General features: G+C 43.2%; 1 protein-coding gene across 1 annotated transcript; it reads left to right on the plus strand.

The window, feature by feature from the left end:
* Window positions 1-1,475: 1,475 nt before the first annotated feature.
* Window positions 1,476-17,735, plus strand: PLAT (plasminogen activator, tissue). The gene is made up of 13 exons (XM_006896990.1): window positions 1,476-1,538; window positions 3,237-3,279; window positions 5,096-5,233; window positions 7,977-8,087; window positions 8,640-8,814; window positions 8,964-9,055; window positions 11,617-11,791; window positions 12,343-12,428; window positions 14,244-14,439; window positions 14,524-14,660; window positions 14,844-14,984; window positions 15,846-16,012; window positions 17,577-17,735. The coding sequence occupies exons 1-13, from the start codon at window positions 1,476-1,478 to the stop codon at window positions 17,733-17,735; spliced, it is 1,683 nt and encodes a 560-aa protein (XP_006897052.1).
* Window positions 17,736-20,732: the final 2,997 nt, after the last annotated feature.

The following is a 20,732-nucleotide window of genomic DNA, read 5'->3' on the forward strand; positions in this document are numbered from 1 at the left end:
TTAAAGATTATAAATAATGGGACAAAATTAAGATGGGGAACTTGTGAAGAATCTGAGAAATGCTTGAGAAGTGAAATTTGGCAAAAGCAAAGAAAAAGCAAATCCAGAGAAAGTCCCTATGATTCAAAAATTGGAAAAAAATACCCAAGTACCCCAAATTTCTTTTCTTCTGTAACAGCATGAAACAAATGAGTAGTTAAGTTGCACAGCTGCTTCGTGAGAAAAGGGCCCTCAGCAGCACACCCCACCTTGAGGGCTGAATTAGAACGAAGACCTTTCACCCTGAGGAGGGGAGGCTGCAATGCCCCCGCCCAGGCCCTGGATTCTGTTATTGGATTCACTGCTGATCAGGTCCTCCTGTGCGACCTCTTACCCTCTTTCTTAAGCTCTGTTTTTCCTCTGCTGCCTGTCATCACTGCCCTAGAAGATTCAGTCAGGCAGAAAGAGCTCCCCCCACCCCGCCCCTTTATTTAGTTTATCTTTGCTATGAGGTGAGTTTGTGGAGATGGAAGGAGGATGAGACTTCCAACAGAGTTTTTGCAAAGAAACAAAGAAAGGGTCAGAGCATGTCAAGGACGAAAGTCCTAGAAGCTTCTAGGCAGATGGAGTGGAGCTCTCCCCCTAGAACCCTTAGGATAAGGGGGGAGGGGTGGGATCAAAAAGTTGTTGTGACTGAAGGGAAATGAGTCAAGAGAAGAAATGCCCTGATTTAATTCTTGTGAACGAAGAAGTGAGAGGTCCGCCAGACCACAAAATAACACCCCAACGAACTAGCCTACTTTACACAGCTGAGCACAAGATCACTAGGGAAAGGCAAGTGGAAACTGGGAACTGTGGATCCAGGAAGATCTGAGTCTAATGACCAGAAAACCAGATGCCTCCTCTTATTTCAGTAAATCTGCATTTCATCGAGCCTGTTGCAGTCTATAAATAAAAGACACAGACATTCCAATGGAGGAGTGAAATAGGGGGAGGGCTGGTGTAGAGAAAGCCTTGCCTTTGTTAGTTGGAAGATGGAGAAGGTTTAGACATGGAAGTAGACTCTGTTATAAATGGAAGAGCAGAGGCAATCTGAGGTAAGCTGGCTCTGTGATGTGTCGGCAGTAAAATCCCCGTAGCTTTCCTTGAAAAAAGTCAGAGAGAGGACATTGCTGTGGCTTAAATAGTCAACCTGGGCAGGAATTCACTTCCAGGGAAACCAAGCCAGGGCTCTGCTGCAATTTGGCTGCCAAGAAGCGTGTGAGATGGTCTTGCACTTCAGCACATGGGTCTCTGTCAAAAGCATCTTCCAGACTCTTGTCCGGGTATTTTCCACTGTAGGAGATGATGCGGGAGAACGCCAGCCATGGTAGAGACTCAGATTTTCAAACTTTGTCATATACTTTGCATTCTTACATCATATGATTCAGCTCCCCCCCCCCATTATTTTCTTCTAGGATTTAAGGAAGGGACACTGGGAAGAACCGATGACTAAAATGAAGAGGGAACTTGTGTGTCTATTGCTGTTTTGTGGTGTGGCCTTCACTTTGTCCATCCAGGTGAGATGTCCAGGGTATCTCTGTTTTGTTGTTGTTTTTCCTTGTGGTGTACCGTCAAATCAGATCCAACTGGCACAGGAGGAGATTGCCCCTCCTTCTTCAGTGGAGCATCTGGTGGATTCGAATCACATGCCTTTGGGATTGCAGCACAACCTCTTGCCACTAGGCCACCAGAGCTCCCTCAGGCTATCTCTGTGCTCTTCATCCCTTGAGGCTGTAGTCCTTTCAGAAACTCTCAGTGTAATTGAGTTTCATCTGATCCACAGAGGTGGAAGGAGGTCAGAGAAAGTGAACCTGCAGAATAAACATGCAGCCATCCCATATATAGGGCACTCAGGATTCAGGATGCCAACAGCAAAACACTAGATGCTGACTTGAATAAACAGTTCCAGTTCACTGCCTCTGATCACCTTGTTTGGAACTGATTTTAAAGAATGTCTGGGAGTTAATCCATAAAGTATTTCTAAAAGACTATGTAAGCACACTGTGTGCTATAAAATGAAATTACAAACATGCTTGCTTATTATTCAGTTAGGAAAGAAGTTGCATGAATTCTTTGAAAATGCTCAACAATAAAGGCTATCATATAAGGCCACGTGAACAATGCCTGAGCTACAGGAATTTAGAGAAGGGAAAGTTTGACATGGCTTCATGAAAGAAATGGGTGTCTGCAACTCCACTGTCCAGTATGGTAGCTGCTAACTATGTGTGGCTATTTAACTTTGAAGCTAATTATGTTGTTGTTGTTGTTATGTGCCATCATGTTGCTTGCGACTCATAGCGACCCTACGTATAATAGCCCTATACCCTGCTCTATCCTGTGCCAATCCTACTGCCTTCAACACATTTACTCCAATTGAATCCCTAGTTACTGAATCAGTCCATTTCATCGAGGGTCTTCCTCTCTTATGCTGTCGTTCCCTGCACCCTCCCAAGCATGGCATCCTTCTCAAGGACTGGTCACTCCTTGCAACATGTCCAAAGTATGTCAGGAGAAGCTTCAGAATTCTTGCCTCCAAGGAGCAGCCTGGTTTTACCCTCTCCAGGACAAAGCTGTTTGTTGTCCATAGTACATTCAATACTCTTCTCTAACACCACAACTCAAAGGCATCAATTATCTTATCATCCCTAGTCATTGTCCAGCTTTCTGACCCGTAGTAAATAACTGCAAAGTAATCTGATAAACTTTAAAACTAATTTCTTTAGTCACACTGGATACATTTTAAGGACTCAACAGTCACATGTGACTAGGAGAAATCTCATTAGAGAATACAGATATAGACTATTTCATCAGAAAGACAGTTCTTTTGGAAAGGGCTAGCCTAGAGGAAAGGGACTGGTGGCCTAGTGGGTAGGGAATTGTGCTGTCAATCCAATTGTGTTGAAATCCACCAGCTGCTCCATGGGAGAAAAAGGGGCAATCTCCTCCTGTTTGGTTTACAGCCTCTGAAAACCTGCTGGAGGGTCAGCTATGAGTCGATTCTGACTCAATGGCAATGAGTGAGTGAGTGAGTGAGTCTAGGAAAGAAAAATGAGAATAGAGGCAACAAATGGATATTCCACCTGGGGCCAGTTATCCTCGAGGGAATCTTAGGGCTGGTGCTGTGTGACTGGCAGGTTCATGGGTGGCCTGGCCACCTTTATTCTGGAGATACTCACCATTTTCTGATCCTTTCTCCACCCCTGGAATTTTTACAGGAAAGCTATGCCAAGTATAGAAGAGGAGCCCGTTCGTACAGAGGTAAGATGAAGCTGAGGTACAAGGAGACTAGAGATGGCAGAAGGCAGGGTCAGAATTTAGACAGGGTGGAGGGTGCATTAGGTCCAGTCAAGAATTTGTTTCTACCCAAGATCTGTTTACTTGAGCCATAAGAAGCTGAATTCACACAGGTGGTTCCGCAGACACCAGTACGTTCATCATTTATTTCTGCTCACTCACTTTTCTGACACCAGCTAGCCAGATTCTGAGCAAAGCAGGACCATGAGTCCTTGAGAAGAGGTAGCCCATCATGGAACCACAAAGCCATGGGGACGTACAAGCTCAATAGCACAGAGTCCCTGTTACAGAAATGGAAAACCAGAGCTCTGCAGAGACCACGTGGCTTGCTCAAGGCTACACAGTGACCGGAAAGCTGACTCAGAACAGTGAAGCTCTTCCCAGTCCGCGGGGATCTTTTCCTAGATTGTAATCCCCATCCCACTGAACCTCACTCTGTCTGTAAGCACATTCATTTATATCTTTGTGCACGGTTTTTCTGTTGGTAAAATAGGGACAATGACCCAGGTGGTTCAGTGGCCAACCACTCAGAGAAAAACAGATCAGTAGTTAAACCCCAGCAGACACCACCCAGGAGAGGAGTGGGGTGTGGCAATCTGTGCATGTAAAGGTTTACAAACCTTGGAGACCCAATGGGGCAGTTTTACTCCCTCCTACAGGATTGCTGGTGTCAGAACTGACACAATGGCAATGGCTTGGGGTATTTTATTTTCCATTTTATTACCTCATTGACATGATGGGAAATAAAGAAAATTTCTCTCTATAAATCCATATTTGGGGTTGACCCTAGCTTATGTTTAGAAAGCAGAGGAACATTACTTGTAGGTTACCAAAAAGTAAAAACCAACTCATCAAAAAAACCCAGAAAATAAAAACAAGCCCATCAACAAATGAAAAATAGCTAACAAGTTACTTACTTAGCACTGATTCAGAGAGTCCCAATGAAGTAGTGCATTATGTGTCAGGCTGCTAACCAAAAGGTCAGAGGTTCAAATCCACCAGGCATTTGGAAGGAGAAAGATGAGCAGTCTCCTTCCATGAAGATCTATAGCCTCGGAAACCCGACGGCAGATCACTCTATGAGTCAGAACTGACTTGGCTGCGGTGGGTAGGCCCAGCCTCAGGTGCAAAACTATCCTTCATGTTTCTCCATCATGACTGCTTCCTTTCAAGATGGCAGACTTTTCAACATCCTTTTATAGTGAAAGTTTCCCCAGAATGGGTCACTTTTTAACTCTTAACTGCTTTAGTTGTTGAATAGCACAAAATTACCTACAAAAGTGTCCTGGTTCCAAGAGACGCTCAAAAGAAGCAAGAATACTACTTGTATTTTCACCGGTTTGTGACTCTAGAGGCTAGAGAAAATCTTGAGTAGTCAAATCAAGAATCTGGCTGTTGATTGTTATTTTCTTAGTATTTCTTGTCTTCATGTCTCTCAGGACATCTAAGCCACTTTTGCTTAACCCAGTGTTCAGATAGCCTCTAACTTACAGTTTATCTCTTCCTTTCTTCTTTACTCTCGTCCTTCTTCTCCTTCTCATCGTTCCTCTTCGTCTTCCTTCTGCATTTTGCTTTTGATCTTGGTTCCTGTGATTTCCAGATCAAACAAATTTGAAAGACTGTTAATAGGATTTTTAAAGCAGCTCAACAATGATGGTCAGTGGTCTTCATGTGATTTACAGCCTCTGAAGGCCTGTTTAGGGGTCAGCTGTTGAGATGGTTCTGACTCAACAGCACATCACAACAACGCTAAAGAGGCCAAACTTGTCTTTTATTACAGCGACCTGCAGAGATGAAAAAACACAGACGACGTATCAGCACCGCCAGTCGTGGTTGCGGCCCATGCTCAGAGGCAATCGGGTGGAATACTGCCGGTGTGACGGTGGCAGTCCACAGTGCCACTCTGTGCCTGTCAAAAGTATGTATCCGATTCTGTACCCATGCTTCTAACTCCAGAGGTCCAGTACCTTGAGCTCAAACTGTGTCTTTCACAATCCCCACCACAAAATGACTCCAGCCATGTTCTGCCTTAGGTGAAGATGGCAAAACAAAAAAAGAAATGAGACTATGTGACCTTTGTCGTTGTAGTTATGTGCCATCCAGTCACCTGTGACCCACAGTGACCCTATGTACAGCAGCTGTGAACACTGCCCTGTCCTGAGCCAGTCTCACTGACTCTGAGAAATGCTTTCACTTGCTAATCCTTATTGTTCTCATCTATAAAACGGTAAAAATAATAATGTATAATAGCTTGCCTCTGGAAACCCTATGAACTTGGAGAAAGGATGAATGTTATACCAGTGTCCAGGTCTTTTGTTCATAGGGTCGCTATGAGTTGCCTCCAATTCGACGGCACTTAACAACAACAACAACAATGTCACGAGTTTCATCAAGAATTAAATGAGTTGACTTTTAAAACTACTTGGAATGGAGCCTGGTGTATAGAAAACACTCTTAAAACTATAACTACTTATAAGAATTTAGGACATATTTTGCTTTGAGGATTGAATTAATTTTTTTAAAAATTTCTTTATTTCTCATGTCAATGAACATCTACAGAGATTTTGGAATTCCATTCACTCATTGTTGCACCCCTCTCCCCACCCTCCCCCCGTTTGCTCCTCTCCTTCAAACGCAAAAGGAAAACTCCCTCATTGGTACGCAATCCCCCACACACATCCCCCAACCCCCAAATATAATCCACTCTGCAACCCTCATTCCATACTCTTACGATAAACATAATGCCCTAAAATAGAAAATATTCTCTCCCCCAAAGACTTCAATGTCATAAACATATTTCATCTAGTTTTTCTCAGTCTTACCCCCATCCCGATGTCAGCCTCATTCTACAACAGTGGCAGCATATAGCATTTGTCCCTTTGTGACTGAGATACCTCACTCAGCATAATGTCCTCCAGGGTCACCCATTTTGAATAATGATTGAATTAATTTTTATGTGCAAAGAAGATTTCACTGCTTTCCCATCAAATCAGAAGCGATTCCTCACTGAGCCTCCTGCAGATTTTCAGGGGCTGTAAATCACACAGGAGGAGATTGCCCACCTTTCTCCCATGGAGCCTCTGGTAGATTCGAACTGCCTGCCTTTGAGTTGATAGTACAACTCCTTACCACTAGACCACCAAAGCTCCCTACAAAAGAGAAGAGTGCCTGGTATATATAAAAAGGACTGTTAAATCTAACAATTCTTGAAGTGGCTTTGAAAGTACTTGTTGCTAGCAGTTATCCATTTAGCCCCACATTTTTGTGACACACATAGAACAAAATCTTACCCAATTCAGCATCATCACATTACTACTGAGCCAGTTCCAAGATCATAGCAAACCCTGTAGATCAGAGCAGAACTGCTCCGTGGGATCTCCAAGGCTCTCGTCTTTACAGAAGCAGATTGTCATATCTTTGTTGTGTGGAGCTGCGGGTTTGAACCACCAGTGTTTTTGTTAGTAGAATAAGCTTAATCACTGCACCACCAGGACATCTTGATTGACCATCACTGTCGGACCAACCATGTACACAACACAAAAGAACACAGGCATTCACAGTCCTGTGCCATGCTCACAATTGTTGCCATATTTGAGCTCTTTTTTACAGCCATTGTGTCAATCCATTTTATTGAGGGTTTTCAATGTTAGCAAACATGATGGCCTACTTCAGGAGAGAGGTTCATCATTGTGGTTGTTGTTAGGTGCCGTTGAGTTGAATACAAACCATAGCAACCCTGTGAACAACAGATCTGAACCCTGCCCAATACTGTGCCATCCTCATGTTTCCTGACATATTAGAACCCATTGAGGTAGTCACTGTGTCAATCCACCTGGTCAGGGGTCTTCTCCTTTACCAACCCGATACCTTTTTGAGCATCATGTCCCTCTCTAAGGAGTTAGCCCCTTCTAGCAGCGTGTCTGAAGTGAGGCAAAACCTTATCATCTTTGCCTCCAAAGAGCACTTTGGCTGCACCATCTCCAAGACATATTTGTTGTCTGGTTCAGCATATTGTTGTTATGTGCCATCGAGTTGCTTGTGATTCATAGTGACCCTTTGTACAATAGCCCTGAAACTTGCTCTAACCTGTGTCAACTTTACTGCCTCCGACACATCTACCCTCATTACCCCAGTTACTACAACAATCCATCTCAGTAAGGATTTTCCCCTCTTGTGCTGTCCCTCCAACCTCCCAAGCATGATGTCCCTCTACAAGGACAGATCCTTTCTTGCAACATGTCCAAAGTATGTGATACAAAGCCTCAGAATCCTTGCCTCCAAGAGCAGGCTGACTTCACCTTCTCTAGGACAAACCTGTTTGGTCTCCTGGCAGTCCATGGTATACTCTAAACTCTTCTCCAGCACCACAGCTCAAAGACATCAATTCTCTTTCTGTCATCCCTAGTCATTGTCCAGCTCTCTGATGCAAAACAAGCAATTGTGAAGACTATGGCCTGGATCAGGCACACCTTAGTCTCCAGAATGACATTGTTGCTCTTCAGTACTCTGGAGAGGTCTGTCATAGCAACATGCAAATCACCATTTTATAGTACTAGCTGGGAAATGAACCAAGGTCTCCTCAACAGATGGCAATAACTCTACCACCGAATGACTACTGGTTCCTGAAAATACTTAGGAGTTTTGTTATTTACATTTGACAGGTTGCAGTGAACCAAGGTGCTTCAATGGAGGAATATGTTGGCAGGCCGTATATTTCTCCGATTTCGTCTGCCAGTGCCCTGAAGGATTTTTTGGGAAAAGCTGTGAAATAGGTAAGTACATGGGTAGATGGATCAGTGTAAGGGTGGATATTGAAATTTCAACTCCCAAATTCATCCAGAAAAGAAAAGTGTGTAGTGGAAAAAAGAAGTGACAGTAGTAGAAGGGGAAACAGAGAAGGGTCATTCAGTGTTAGATTGTTGTTGCTGTGTACTGTTGGGTCAGAACAGTTTCATAGCTGTCCTTCAAGTGGGTTTTTAGAATCTGTAAACCACATGGGAGAAGATGGCCCATCTTTTTCCCCTTGAAGCAGCTGTTGGATTTGAACTGCATGTCTTTAGATTGGTAGCACAACTCCTTCTCCCTAGGCCATCAGAGCTCCCTAATGGTAGACTAGGAACCCGAAGTACTAGGCCCAGTGGGTTGAGCCTTGAGTGCAGATCTAGGTTCTGGCTCTGTCCAGGCCACCTCACTCACCTCAAGAGTTCCAGTTGTGGGTGTCAGTAGCCAGCCTGCCTCACCGGTTCTCCCTCAAATTTGAGAGCTCTTTGAAAAGTTAAATGAAATAAAAATTCCCTTGGGGTACCATGTGCCCTTTAAACCAGATGCAAAGGCTACGTGCTACAAAGGCCAAGGAATCACCTACAGGGGCACGTGGAGCACAGCAGAGAGCGGGGCCGAGTGCATCAACTGGAACAGCAGCGCTCTGTCCCAGAAGCCATACAGCGGGCGGAGGCGGGACGCACTCAAGCTGGGCCTTGGGAACCACAACTACTGCAGGTGAGGGGGCCTTCTTTCTTACTGAGGGGGGTTTCTTCGGGCAGAAAGAGACTGTAGTTGGAGGAGGAGGGAAAGACTCCCTGGTATATGGGTCTGAGAGGGGAGGCCTCACTTCTAATTTCTCTTGGCCTCACTGGCTGATTTTTCAGAAACCCAGACCGAGACTCGAAGCCCTGGTGCTACATTTTTAAAGCAGGCATGTACAGCCCAGAGTTCTGCAGCACACCCGCCTGTACCAACGGTAAGAGTGCAGCCCCAGCTGCATGCCTGACAGAGGCATCTGAGGGGACAAGACGGGCAGTTCCTCTGGAGCTGAGGAGGAAAAAAAATAAAATAGTGTGAAGGTGGTCAGTCATGTTGATTTACAGGCAAGAAAATCCAGAGAAAGACGTTTTCAAGTAGATTGGCCTGTAACTAGATATTGGAGCCGGAGTGGCTTGATTCTCTCTGTCTGTCTCACACACACACACACACACACACACACACACAGATTTTCATTCTCTACAGAAGAGCCTGATCAGAGATTCCAGTCTTTCTTTTGAGACTGAATGAAGTCACTCTCCTCCCTCCTTTTTGAAGGTTGTTGTGTTGTTAAGTGCCGTTGAGTTTGTCTGTGACTAATAGCGACCTATGTACAGCAGCTCTGAACCCTGCCCTGCCCTAGTCTCACTGACTCTGACACACCTATCCCTGTTGGCCCAGTAACTGTACCAATCCATCTCCTCTGGGATCTTCCTCTCCTGTGCTGTCCTTCCACCCTTCTGAGCATTATCTCTCCTTCTCTTTTAAGATTTTAATGTGGGAGACCCCAGCCAAGTTAAAAAAAAACAACAAAGTTACAAAAAAGTCCTATGCATTCAGTGGTGCTTTTCCAAATGTTACATATATGTCATTTGTCATATGGTTTGAAAAATAGTTGCAAATTATATGCTGTTGTTGGTGTTATGTGCCATCAAGTGGCTTGTGATCATAGCCACCCTATGTACAAGAGCCCTAAATGCCGTTCTATTCTCTGCCAACCTCACCACCTCCAACACACCCATTTCCACCATTCCACTCACAGAATTGATCTGTCTCATCGAGGGTCTTTCTCTCCTGTGCCGTCCCTCCACTCTGCCAAACATGATGTCCCTCTCCACAGAGCAGTCCCTCCTTGCAACATGCCCAAAGTATGTCAGATGAAGCTTCAGAATCCTTGACTCCAAGGAGCATTCTGACTTCACCTTCTCCAGGACAAACCTGTTGGTTCTCTTAGCAGTCCATGGCATATTCAACATTCTTCTCCAGCACCACAGCTCAAAGGCATCAATTCTCTTTCTATCATCCCTAGTCACTGTCCAACTCTCCAATGCAAAGCATGTAATTGCGAAGACTATAGCCTGGATCAGGCACACCTTAGTCTCCAGCCTGATGTCGTAAATAATATAGAAACATGTATATCTGTGTGTGTATGTATGAACATTGCTGATACAATGGGTAAGTCTGGTTGCTGACAGAAAAGAGATCAATTTGAACCCACCAGCAGCTCTGGCAATCTGCTTGCATAAAGATTACAGCCTAGGAGACCTAATGGAGCCATTCTACTGTGTCATTAGGGTCATTGTGCGTCAAAAAGTAGCTTGATGGCACATAGCAACAACAAAAACCTGTCTTGCCTATAACCTTAATGAAGGAGCCCTGGTGGTGTAGTCTGCAGGGAGCTGAACTGTCTGCAGCTTGAATCCACCAGTGCCTCTGTGTTCTGTTCTCACAATCGCTGACTCACTCAAGCCCTTTGCTGCAGTCTCTGCTCTGTGTAAATCTACCTGATTGAGGGCACACGATAGAACAGGGTTCAGTTCTGTTATTCACAGGGTTGCTATGAGTCATACTTGACTTGACAGCTCCTTACAACAATAGTGGCTCAGTGGGAAAAAGTTGGACAATCTCTCATGTGGTTTATACCCTTGGAAAACTTCTAACGGTTCAGCTGTGAGTCAGTTCCAGCTGGACAGCAATTAATTTTTTTCAGTCTGTCTCTTTGTATGTGTTTATACAGGTCTGGACACACATGCATCTTTATTGTGTGTGTGTAACACACACACACACACACACACACACACACTTATTGTTGTTGTTATGTACCATCCAATCAGAACTGAATCACAGCTCACCCTCCAGTGGGTTTTCAGAGGCAATAAATTAATTGCCTGAGAGGAGATTTGAACTATTTGCCTTCCAGTTGTCAATACAACTCCTTGCTGTTAGGCCACCAGAGCTCTTATATATATGCTTACACATGTCCATTAAGTTTACATGTAATGCTGACATACTTTTGAAATAGTAAACTCTGTAATAATTCTAAAGCTCTTCTACTACATCTCAGGATCTGAAAAAATTGTTATTCATTGGTTTAGATGATTTATGCACAGTGTTCTACTTTGTCAGTTTAAAAAGGACAATGATAGGCAAATAGGCAGCATTCTGAGATTCATTCCTGTTCCCCTTCCCAAGCCCATAGCACTTAGCGCTACCTGAACATAGCACCTTTTCTTGCTGAACCTGCATATACCGCAGAGACTCTCAATTCAGAAGCCACATCTAACTCGTGGAAGCTGGCACATGACATGAAATCCATTTGCCATCCCTAAGTATAAGAAGTTGCAGAAAGACAACAAAGAGGAATGGTGGAGATCACACCCCTTTCAACACTAGCCTGGCCTTCGACTTCTCTGTCCAGCACTTTCAATTCAGGCCCTATTGAAAGGTGTAATTGATCTGCTTGGCTGGTTTTGTTTCAGTTTCAGATTTCTTTTGTCCTAGGAAAAACCAAAGATTGCTACTCTGGAAATGGGTTCGATTACCGTGGTACTCACAGCCTTACTGTATCTGGAACCACCTGCCTCCAGTGGAATTCTATGATCCTGATGAGCAAGTTTTACACAGCGTGGAAGAGCAATGCTCAGACCCTGGGCCTGGGCAAACACAATTACTGCCGGTGAGTAGTGCAGGGTCTGGCTTCGCGGGTATAAGATGACAGTAGGAGAAAGATCTGGGTTAGGAGAAGACTGGTATTTATAGTTATAAAGGACTGACCGAGATGAAAAAAGATCAGGGATATTACATACTCTAGCCTTCATTTGTTAGAATCGCTATTACGAAAAGTCAAGCAGACCTTTTCCTCGATGAGGATGCCACGCTACGGGGTTTGGATCCATAGCCATTTAGTCCTCATCAACTCCATTCTCACATTGCACTTTATCTCCATGAATTTTAAGGGTTTCCTCACTGAACAGTTCACATTTCCTTTCAACACCCCTGTGAGATTAGATGGCTATATTACTGATAAGAAATTGAAGTTAAAAATAAGGGTTTTTTTTTCCCTTGGTGAGATTCTGTATTGGACCCAAGTCCAGAGCTCACGATCCTTCTTTGTAAGTCAGTGTTTTTGCCACTGGTTTACTGAGCCTCCGCTCCTCTCACACAAACAGTCGTGTTATGCCTGGAAAAATCTAAGCGTCTGAAACTCTTCACCCCCTTTATGTCTAGGAATCCAGATGAGGATGAGAAGCCCTGGTGCCACGTGCTGAAGAACCACAGGCTGACGTGGGAGTACTGCGACATGCCTCAGTGCTGTAAGGGCTGGCTCTTGACCACTCTCTCTCACATCCAGCTCCCGTCCTTTACCACCTTCTGCAGCCAGTCTCTGAGAAAAGCCAGGTCTGGGGCGGGCGGAGAGGTGGGGGCAGCCACACTTCTGAGCAGGTTTCCACACTCCTGAGCAGGTATCCATTTTATACAGCACAGGGATGAGGAAAAAGAGGCAGAAGAAAGAATAGTCAAGAGCAACTTCTATAAACAACAGACTTCAAAAAGAATTCAGTAGGCTCCCAACTTTTCTCTCTTGTGAGATTCCTTTAGTCTCCTTTAGTCATGCTGATGGTGAGCCTGGTGGTGAACATGAGGAAATGGCCTCTCACATGGTAATCCTTAGATAACAAAGCACTTTGTTAGCCTATCAGTCTGGTGAGAGGTGTTCTTCCCATCTCTGTTTTGCCACTTCTGAGCCATCATGTGGCCTGCCCAAGTTCATTGGGTTCCCAGGTGGTAGAGCTGCAGTTTGGTTCAATCATTCTCTGACTATAAGATGTGTGCTTTTACCATGAACTCTATTACCTCTATTTAGAAAAATTCTTCTGATTGGTTTTCATACAATCATTCATAAACATTTTGTTTTAGAACCTTAATTACCACTGATTAGCATATTTGATTAATTACAACATCTAAGCCACTCTTTACTGTGTCTTGTTTCTCTCTTGAAATAACTTGCCTATTTATTTTTTTGCCCCTATTTTCCTTCCCAGGCCTTTCTCTCTCTCTTTCTCTCTTTTTATTATTATTATTATTACTTTTGTGTGAGTGTACTGTCAAATCAGATCTGACTGGTACAGGAGGAGATTGCTCCTCCTTCCCCAGCAGAGCATCTGGTGGATTTGAACCGTGCGCCTCTGGGATTGTAGTTGCAGCTCCTTGCCACTAGGCCACCAGAGCTCCCCCCAGGCCTTTCTCTTAACTCTCCAAATTGATTTTCTATATAAAACTCTCCTTAGCTCTTTATAATAATGGTATTTTACCATTACAGTCTTTTTTAATTAATACATTTTATCAGATATTTAAAGAAGAAATGGCATCAATGCTACACAGACTTTATTATCTCTCTTGCTGTACTCCCCTAAGTGATAGAGGTTAGGAAACAGAAAATTCAAATATTGTTAAAATGGAAATCTTCCGTTTGGCAATTGGGAATAGATAGAATTCTCTGAGAAAAGGCTAATTCTGTTCCTGTGAACATACCATCTTACTAGGAAGATAAGACACAAACTGCCAGTTAACTCATAACCAAAGTTATTTGCAAGGTCTTGCTAATCTGCTGGGTTACAATGTTAAAAGAATGCTTACTGAGGAAGTAGGAATGCATGTGGGCCTGGAAAGCTGGGAAAAAGATGAAAATGTGGCAAATAAATGGAGTAAACATTTCCCAGGAGGGAACTACAGGGAGTTTGGGTAGTCTGCTTTGTGATTTCTTCAATCAGGAAGGGACAGACAGGAGGAGAAACTAGAAGCAGTAAAACCTAGGAGAAGGAGCTCCAGCTTTGGCGTCAGATAGACCTGGATTTAAATATCAGTGCAACGTGACCTAGGTCAAGAACTTCTCAGCCTTTGAAGCTCAGTCTTATGAGGATTAAACATAATGCAAATATGATCCTTGGCATATGTACTCAACAATGAGAGTCCTGGGTCTTGACACTGGAGACTCTTATATCACTCTGTGAAGTGCAGTGAACCTGTAGAACACTGGTTCCAAGAGAAGAAACTAAGATGAGCTGTCCAAGGGCGTCACCTCAGGGACCATCTATCTGACGTCCCTTTTCTTTCTTTACCTCTGCTAGCCACCTGTGGCCTGAGACAGTACAAGCAACCTCAGTTTCGCATTAAAGGAGGGCTCTACACGGACATCACCTCTCATCCCTGGCAGGCCGCAATCTTCGTCAAGAACAGGAGGTCACCAGGAGAGAGGTTTCTGTGTGGGGGAACACTGATCAATTCCTGCTGGGTTCTGTCTGCTGCTCACTGCTTCCAGGAGAGGTAGGGACTTGGGAAACCCAAAGCCATGCAGCTGGGGGTGTTCATTAGAGGGGGTCTGACAATCTATGGCTCTCTCTCCATTAGGTATCCTTTTGAGCACATTAAGGTGGTCCTGGGCAAAACATACCAGTTGATTTCCGGAGAAGAGGAACAGAGATTTGAAATAAAACAGTACTTTGTCCATGAGAAATTTGATGATGACACTTACGACAATGACATTGGTAAGATGCCATCCTCACAGCTTCAGCACAGAATTTCCCAGATCACAATCTACATCCCCCCAAAAAACCATGCATGTACCCTCTCTCCTTCTAAACCCTCAATCCTCTTTGAATTTTTCTCCTCTAAAATGAGAAGCAGCTCTTCACAGAGGACTTCTTTCCTTCCCCACTTCTCTCTCCCAGCTCTGCTGCAGCTGAAATCAAACTCACTGCAGTGTGCCCAGGAGAGCAACAGCGTGCGTCCCGCCTGCCTCCCTGAGCCCAACTTGCAGCTGCCTGACTGGACCGAATGTGAACTTTCTGGCTATGGCAGGCATGAAGCGAGTAAGTGGAAGGAAGTCTCGACTCCATCCTGTCTGTCAGCAGAGCAAAAGGAGGTGCAAGGTTGACCAAAGAACAAAAGTGCTTAGAAGAGCTGGATTCTAGCCCTGGCTCAAACCCTATTGCTTTGTCAAGGGAGAATCTGGGAATACATCATCTGCCTCCTAAGGTCCCTGTACAGGTCAAGGGTGTTTGGATATGCTTTCATGTGCTTAAGATTTAAAGAAAGTTCTGTCTGAATGTGGTGCTGGGGTAAAAGGATTTCCTAAGTGGCACAAACAATTAAGTGCTCAATTACTAACCTAAAGGTGAATGGTTCAAACCTACTGAGAGGCATTTTGGAAGAAAGGCCTGATTATCTATTTCTAAACAATCACAATCTTGGAAAACCTATTGTCTCACAATTTTCGCATGGGACTGCCGCGCATCAGTTGACTTTATAACAATCAGCTTTTGGACTCTGAAATTTTGCAGACCTGAATTCAAGTTCTAAAGGTGCACTTTGTTGGCTGTGCAGTCCTGGCCATGGCATTATCTGAAGACATGTCTTTTGTTGTTCAGGGAGTGGAGGTTAATAACTGACACTTAGTAGAGGCCACTGATACTGCGAAACATCTTATAATGCACGAAACAGCCCCTCCCACCACAACACAGAATTTTCTAATCCAAAATATCAAGAGTGCTGCTGTTGGGAAAGCTTGATTTAACTCCTATAAAATTGCTGCTTTTGTAGGTCAAAACAATAACATCTTGGCAATAGTAGAGTGTTGACTAGAACATGTGCTAAGACTTGATAAGTATCTTTGGAAAATTTCTTTTCCTCCTTCCTTTCTCTAAAATGTTGATTTCCCCTCCCCTTTTCAGCTTCTCCTTCTTATTCTGAGCGCCTGAAAGAGGCTCACGTCAGGCTGTACCCAGCCAACCATTGCACGTCAGAGCATTTGTTCAATAAGACCGTCACAAACAATATGCTGTGTGCTGGAGACACCCGCAGCGGAGGGAGCCACGTAAGCCTGCACGACGCCTGCAAGGTAAACAGGACCACCCCTCCGTGCTCCGGGCCCACCTGGGTGACAGGGTTCCATGGCCAACAGGTTTTTAAACAAGAAGGAAAAAATATAAGTATTTCTAATCAGAAAGCAGTGGTTTCAGCTTGGTGAGGCCCTGGGGATTTTAGATGAAGGCCTCAGAGAATAAAGCACTTGGAGAAAGATCAAAGTCACCTACATTTAAAACTAAACTGCAGGAAATTTCCCCAGTGTCTGAACAGGAAACTCCACCTGGTGCAGGATTTCCTGTGAACGGAATTAATTGACTATTGCAGTGATGGATAAAACAACACAAATTAAGAAATTACTAACATTCAATAGTGGTTAGGGGTAAGGAGTTGTGCTGCCAACCCAAAGGCACACGGTTTGGATCCTCCAGCTCCTCCGTGGGACAAAGAGGGACAGTCATCTGCCCTGTGATTTACCACCTGTGAAACCTCACTGAAGGGTCAGTGTGAGTCGATTCCAACTCATGGTACATAGCAACAACCATAGTGCTAGAGGATGGGAGTGAGCTTTGGAAGGGAGAAGAAGAAAGGGGAGCTTCCTGGACTGGAGGACATAGATAATTTGAGAGAATACATTCTTTAAAGCTCATATTTGGCCCTAGTATTCTGGGAAATCAAATTGTTTCAAGATCACCATGTAGGCAGTCTTATCAGAGTTGCTACATATATTTCATGGTGACAAAATATTGGGCTACCAAAGACAGACTAACTTGCTAGTATCGGGACCTGAATACAGCTCAGGAAATGTTAGCACGCAGACATTTTGGTGCCGATAGTCTGCCAGACTCTCCTTTAGGGACCAGGAGTTAGAGTGGAAAGAGAACTCCTGCACTGCTCCCATACTGAAGACTCTGTAAGGCTGTCCTTATTACATGATCAGGCTGGTCTCCGCCCCCCCTTGGCTTCTTGACATCATTTGGTCTCTTTTGATTGGTGTCTTTCCATACCTCAAGTGTAGGACCTAAGCCAACTGTCATTAAAAAAAGGTATGCAAAGTGAAATCATTATCTGCAAACTTCAAATTAAAGCTGCCCCGTAGGAGAAAGCTGGGCAATCTCCTCCCGTGCAATTAACTCCCTCTGAAAACCCACTGAAGGGTCAGCTATGGGTTGGTTCCGACTTCGACGGTACACGACAACAAGAATAATTTTATTTCAAAACCATAACAATACCAGCTAACAGTTACCAAGGGTTTGGCTAATTAAATATTATTCTCAGTGCTCTTCATGCATTCTCCCAATTAATTCATAGAACAGCTTAGTTTACATCATAAACTTTTATCTGGAGTGCTGTTAGCTTATAGCCACGTCTCTTAAGTGGTGGAGTTCAAAGTAGAGACCTTTGAGGCCTGAAATGCTTGAGGAGTTTTATCAATTCCACTTTCACCTGCATGTGTAGAGATACAGTCTAGGTCTCCAGAGGACCGAGATAATGCATGTGAATGTTTTCTGAATTACACTCTTAACTCTGTAAATAGTAATGCCTAACGTCCTTAGTCTTTCATTTTCACCCACCGTAACCTGTTCCTTCTCTTGCAGGGTGACTCAGGAGGCCCCCTGGTGTGTATGACAGACCAGCGCATGACTTTGGTTGGCATCATCAGTTGGGGTATTGGCTGTGGACAGAAAGATATTCCAGGTGTATATACGAAGGTTACTAACTACCTGGGCTGGATTCAAAACCGTATCAAACCATGACCCAGGCAACCCAACTCTGAAATCAACTGATATCCTGCCTCCTTCACCAGAGGACACACTGCCAAGACAGAGTGATTCATTCTAGACTTCTCCATAAACCATCACATAGAAATGGAAGAACTGGCAGGGGAGGAAAGAGTAGATCTTTGCACAGGTCCTTCTCATTATGGAAGTTTCCATGAGTTAAAATCTGAACTCAAAATGTCATCTGCCAAACAGGGAAAGGGATTCCACCACCTAGAGTAGAAGAGAAGAGCAGAACCAAAATGCAGCCTCTTTGTTACTGGTCAACAGGAACAGCTGTGTGAATGGGAAGCCCAAGATAAAACCTTAACTAATGAAACATAGCTACACCTTTAAGAAAGGACAGTATTAGATGTGTCAGAAAGAGAATATGTATATGTCCTGGTCAGCCAGATTGGAGGACAGTCCTCCCAGAAACTTCAGGATCTCAATCATCCTTTGAATTAAGTCTTTTTTTTTCCTTTCATTTACTCCACGGTTCTTGTAATGTAGTCCTTGCTTTTGTGTATAGTGTAAATCTTTTTTTCTTGATGAACTTTATAATAGGAGAGTTGTATCATTTTAAAAATTGATAAATGAGTCTTTAAATATTTATACCTATCAAGCCATTTTAATTTTTCTTTTCTGTTGCCACAACCTTGTACTATACTGTAGTAAGATAATAATTTTGAAAATAAATATATTTTTCACATTTTTTTTCAAAATCAGAGTAGCATGGTTTTGTTACATGCACTTATACATGTACTACCCTGAAACTTATTTATTGATGTTATTCATGTTCACATGTTTTAAATTATTTTAAATATTTCCTTTTTAATATCTATAGAACACGTGCTGCATACAACATAATGTTATAGGCTATAAACAGTGAAAAGAAAAAGGAGATCTTGGTCAAAATATTTTGAAAAATTACAAGGTAAAAAATGAGATGAGCCACTAAATTTCAGAGAAACTTTTACTAGAATCAGTTGCAAGAGTAGGCAATTTTATGAAGAAAATACAATATAAATTGAGCTTCCAAACATTGAGTAAGACTTCAACTTATGGAAGACAGGAAAGGAAGGCATTTTTGAGGCAAGGAATTTTAATGCATGAAAATATAAATATTAAGAGACAAAAAAGCAATGAAAGTATATGGGACTGATTAGTTATTACCCTTAAGTCATTAAAAGGTTGGGATTAGAATGAATTGGAATTTAGGATGCCGAATTGGGTTTGAGCTTAATTCTGTAGGCAACATGGAACCATTGAAATTTTTATAAAGGGTTGTTGTTAGGGATCTTCCGGCCCAGCACGACACATCTGATCTGAACCCTGCTCTATCCTGTGCCATCCCCGTCAGCTCTGAAAACTCAAGCCCATTGTTAACACTGTCAATACTTGTTGAGTAGTCTCATACTAAACTCAGTGGTGTCCAGTAAAACTGATTAGGAAAACTTCAGGGGCAGCAGCTATAGTAGTAAGAAGTAATAAGAAGTGAGAGGGAGAGAAAGAACGCGCCATGACCTTGCTAGCACAGCAATCACCAATGATTGGTTTAGACTAGAAGTATTAGGACCGTTTCCTCCAGTTCTGTTTTTCTGTTCTGTTTATCAGAAACAACACCCAGGGCAATCCACATGTGAATTTACTTACACAGTGTTGCTTTCTTTTTTATTTTCCTACCATTCTCAGATGCAACCCTGCCTCCTAGCTGTTGCCTGATCACACTTGACATCACTAACACCCCAGATCCAAAAATAAATTTGAGAATGCAGATTTACTATTGGGTATTTGCTGACACCGTTTCTTAGAGGGGGAAAAAAAGGAGGAGGGATGATAATTGTTCTTATCTCTTGAGGTATTCTCACAGGCTTGATTAGAAGGTAATAAATAAGCTTCTGAAAAGCTGAGATTGTGCTGTCTCTAGGCCAAATAGATGCACATTATAGATACTTAAGCCACAGACTTCTTGACTTGAGACTACTAGTTTCTAAGATCTCCTGGCCCAGTAACAGATTCTATTTCAAATAGATGTACACCTCAGTCATTTCAGAAAAACAGTTCACTGGTCAAGGATGACATAGGGAAAAGTTTCTGGTTAAGTACATCTCTGGCAGGAATTCAGCAAGCTCCTTCCCTTCCCCCTTGCATGGCAAGCTTTTCTTCAGACAGTGGAGTTAATGAAATGAACTAAAGCAGTAAGGCCTCCTGGGATGGAAATGCCGAGTTCCAAGACTCCACCCTGCATTCCTCCGAATGGAGTCTTGGAAACCACACACTGAGTCAAGACAATGGCTCAGAGGAGGTCACTAACTGAGTTACAGGGCAGAGGCCTACACACCAGAGTCCTAAGAATTACACTGAACGATACTCAAAGAGAAACACATTGCCTGGTATAGGCTAAGAAATTCAAGATCCAGTATCTAGAAGTTGTTAGGAAAATGGAAAGGATAAGGGGAAATTAAATATTACTTCCTCATTATACCAAACTACTTAGAACAAACTGATGCTAGTAGAACAAGGAAGATTTCTGGGTAAATGCGCAATTAATTTCAGTGGATAAAGATCTAGACAGACTCACGAAATTAGAACTATTGTCTCCCTAGAACTGCATGCATAAATCTGGTTACCGAAAAGTTGCATGAGCTTTGGCTCTACATTTTACTCTGAAGTGAAAGAAATCAATTATTCCTCAGTATGTGAGATCCAAAAGGAAGCCCGAGCGTTTCAAACTTATTTTCTAAGAATTAAAAAAAAAAAAAGTGAGTCTCATTGCTGGCATTGAGTCACCACCTACTGGCCACAGAAGAAAATACAAATACTATAACAAATTGTCCAGGGGAAAGGTATTGAATTTCAGAACCATCTCAGGAACAGGTTTGAGGCCTTGAACACTAATGAGCAAAGACCAGAGGAGTTGTGGGAGGATATCAAGGGTATTATCCAGAAAGAGTGCAAACGGTCATTGCAAAGACAGAAGAGGAAGCGAAG

The sequence above is a fragment of the Elephantulus edwardii genome, unplaced genomic scaffold (assembly GCF_000299155.1).
Source record: "Elephantulus edwardii isolate Elephantulus edwardi_28Jun2011 unplaced genomic scaffold, EleEdw1.0 scaffold00195, whole genome shotgun sequence".
NCBI classification, from domain to species: Eukaryota; Metazoa; Chordata; class Mammalia; order Macroscelidea; family Macroscelididae; genus Elephantulus; species Elephantulus edwardii.

What these genes read in the sequence shown, in the direction of transcription:
- PLAT (XM_006896990.1), top strand. Translation starts at nt 1,476, where the DNA reads ATGAAGAGGGAACTTGTGTGTCTATTGCTGTTTTGTGGTGTGGCCTTC. An exon ending in CCACTCTGTGCCTGTCAAAA is followed by an intron (nt 5,234 to 7,976) that starts GTATGTATCCGA and finishes TACATTTGACAG; the next exon opens with GTTGCAGTGAACCAAGGTGC. An exon ending in GGGAACCACAACTACTGCAG is followed by an intron (nt 8,815 to 8,963) that starts GTGAGGGGGCCT and finishes CTGATTTTTCAG; the next exon opens with AAACCCAGACCGAGACTCGA.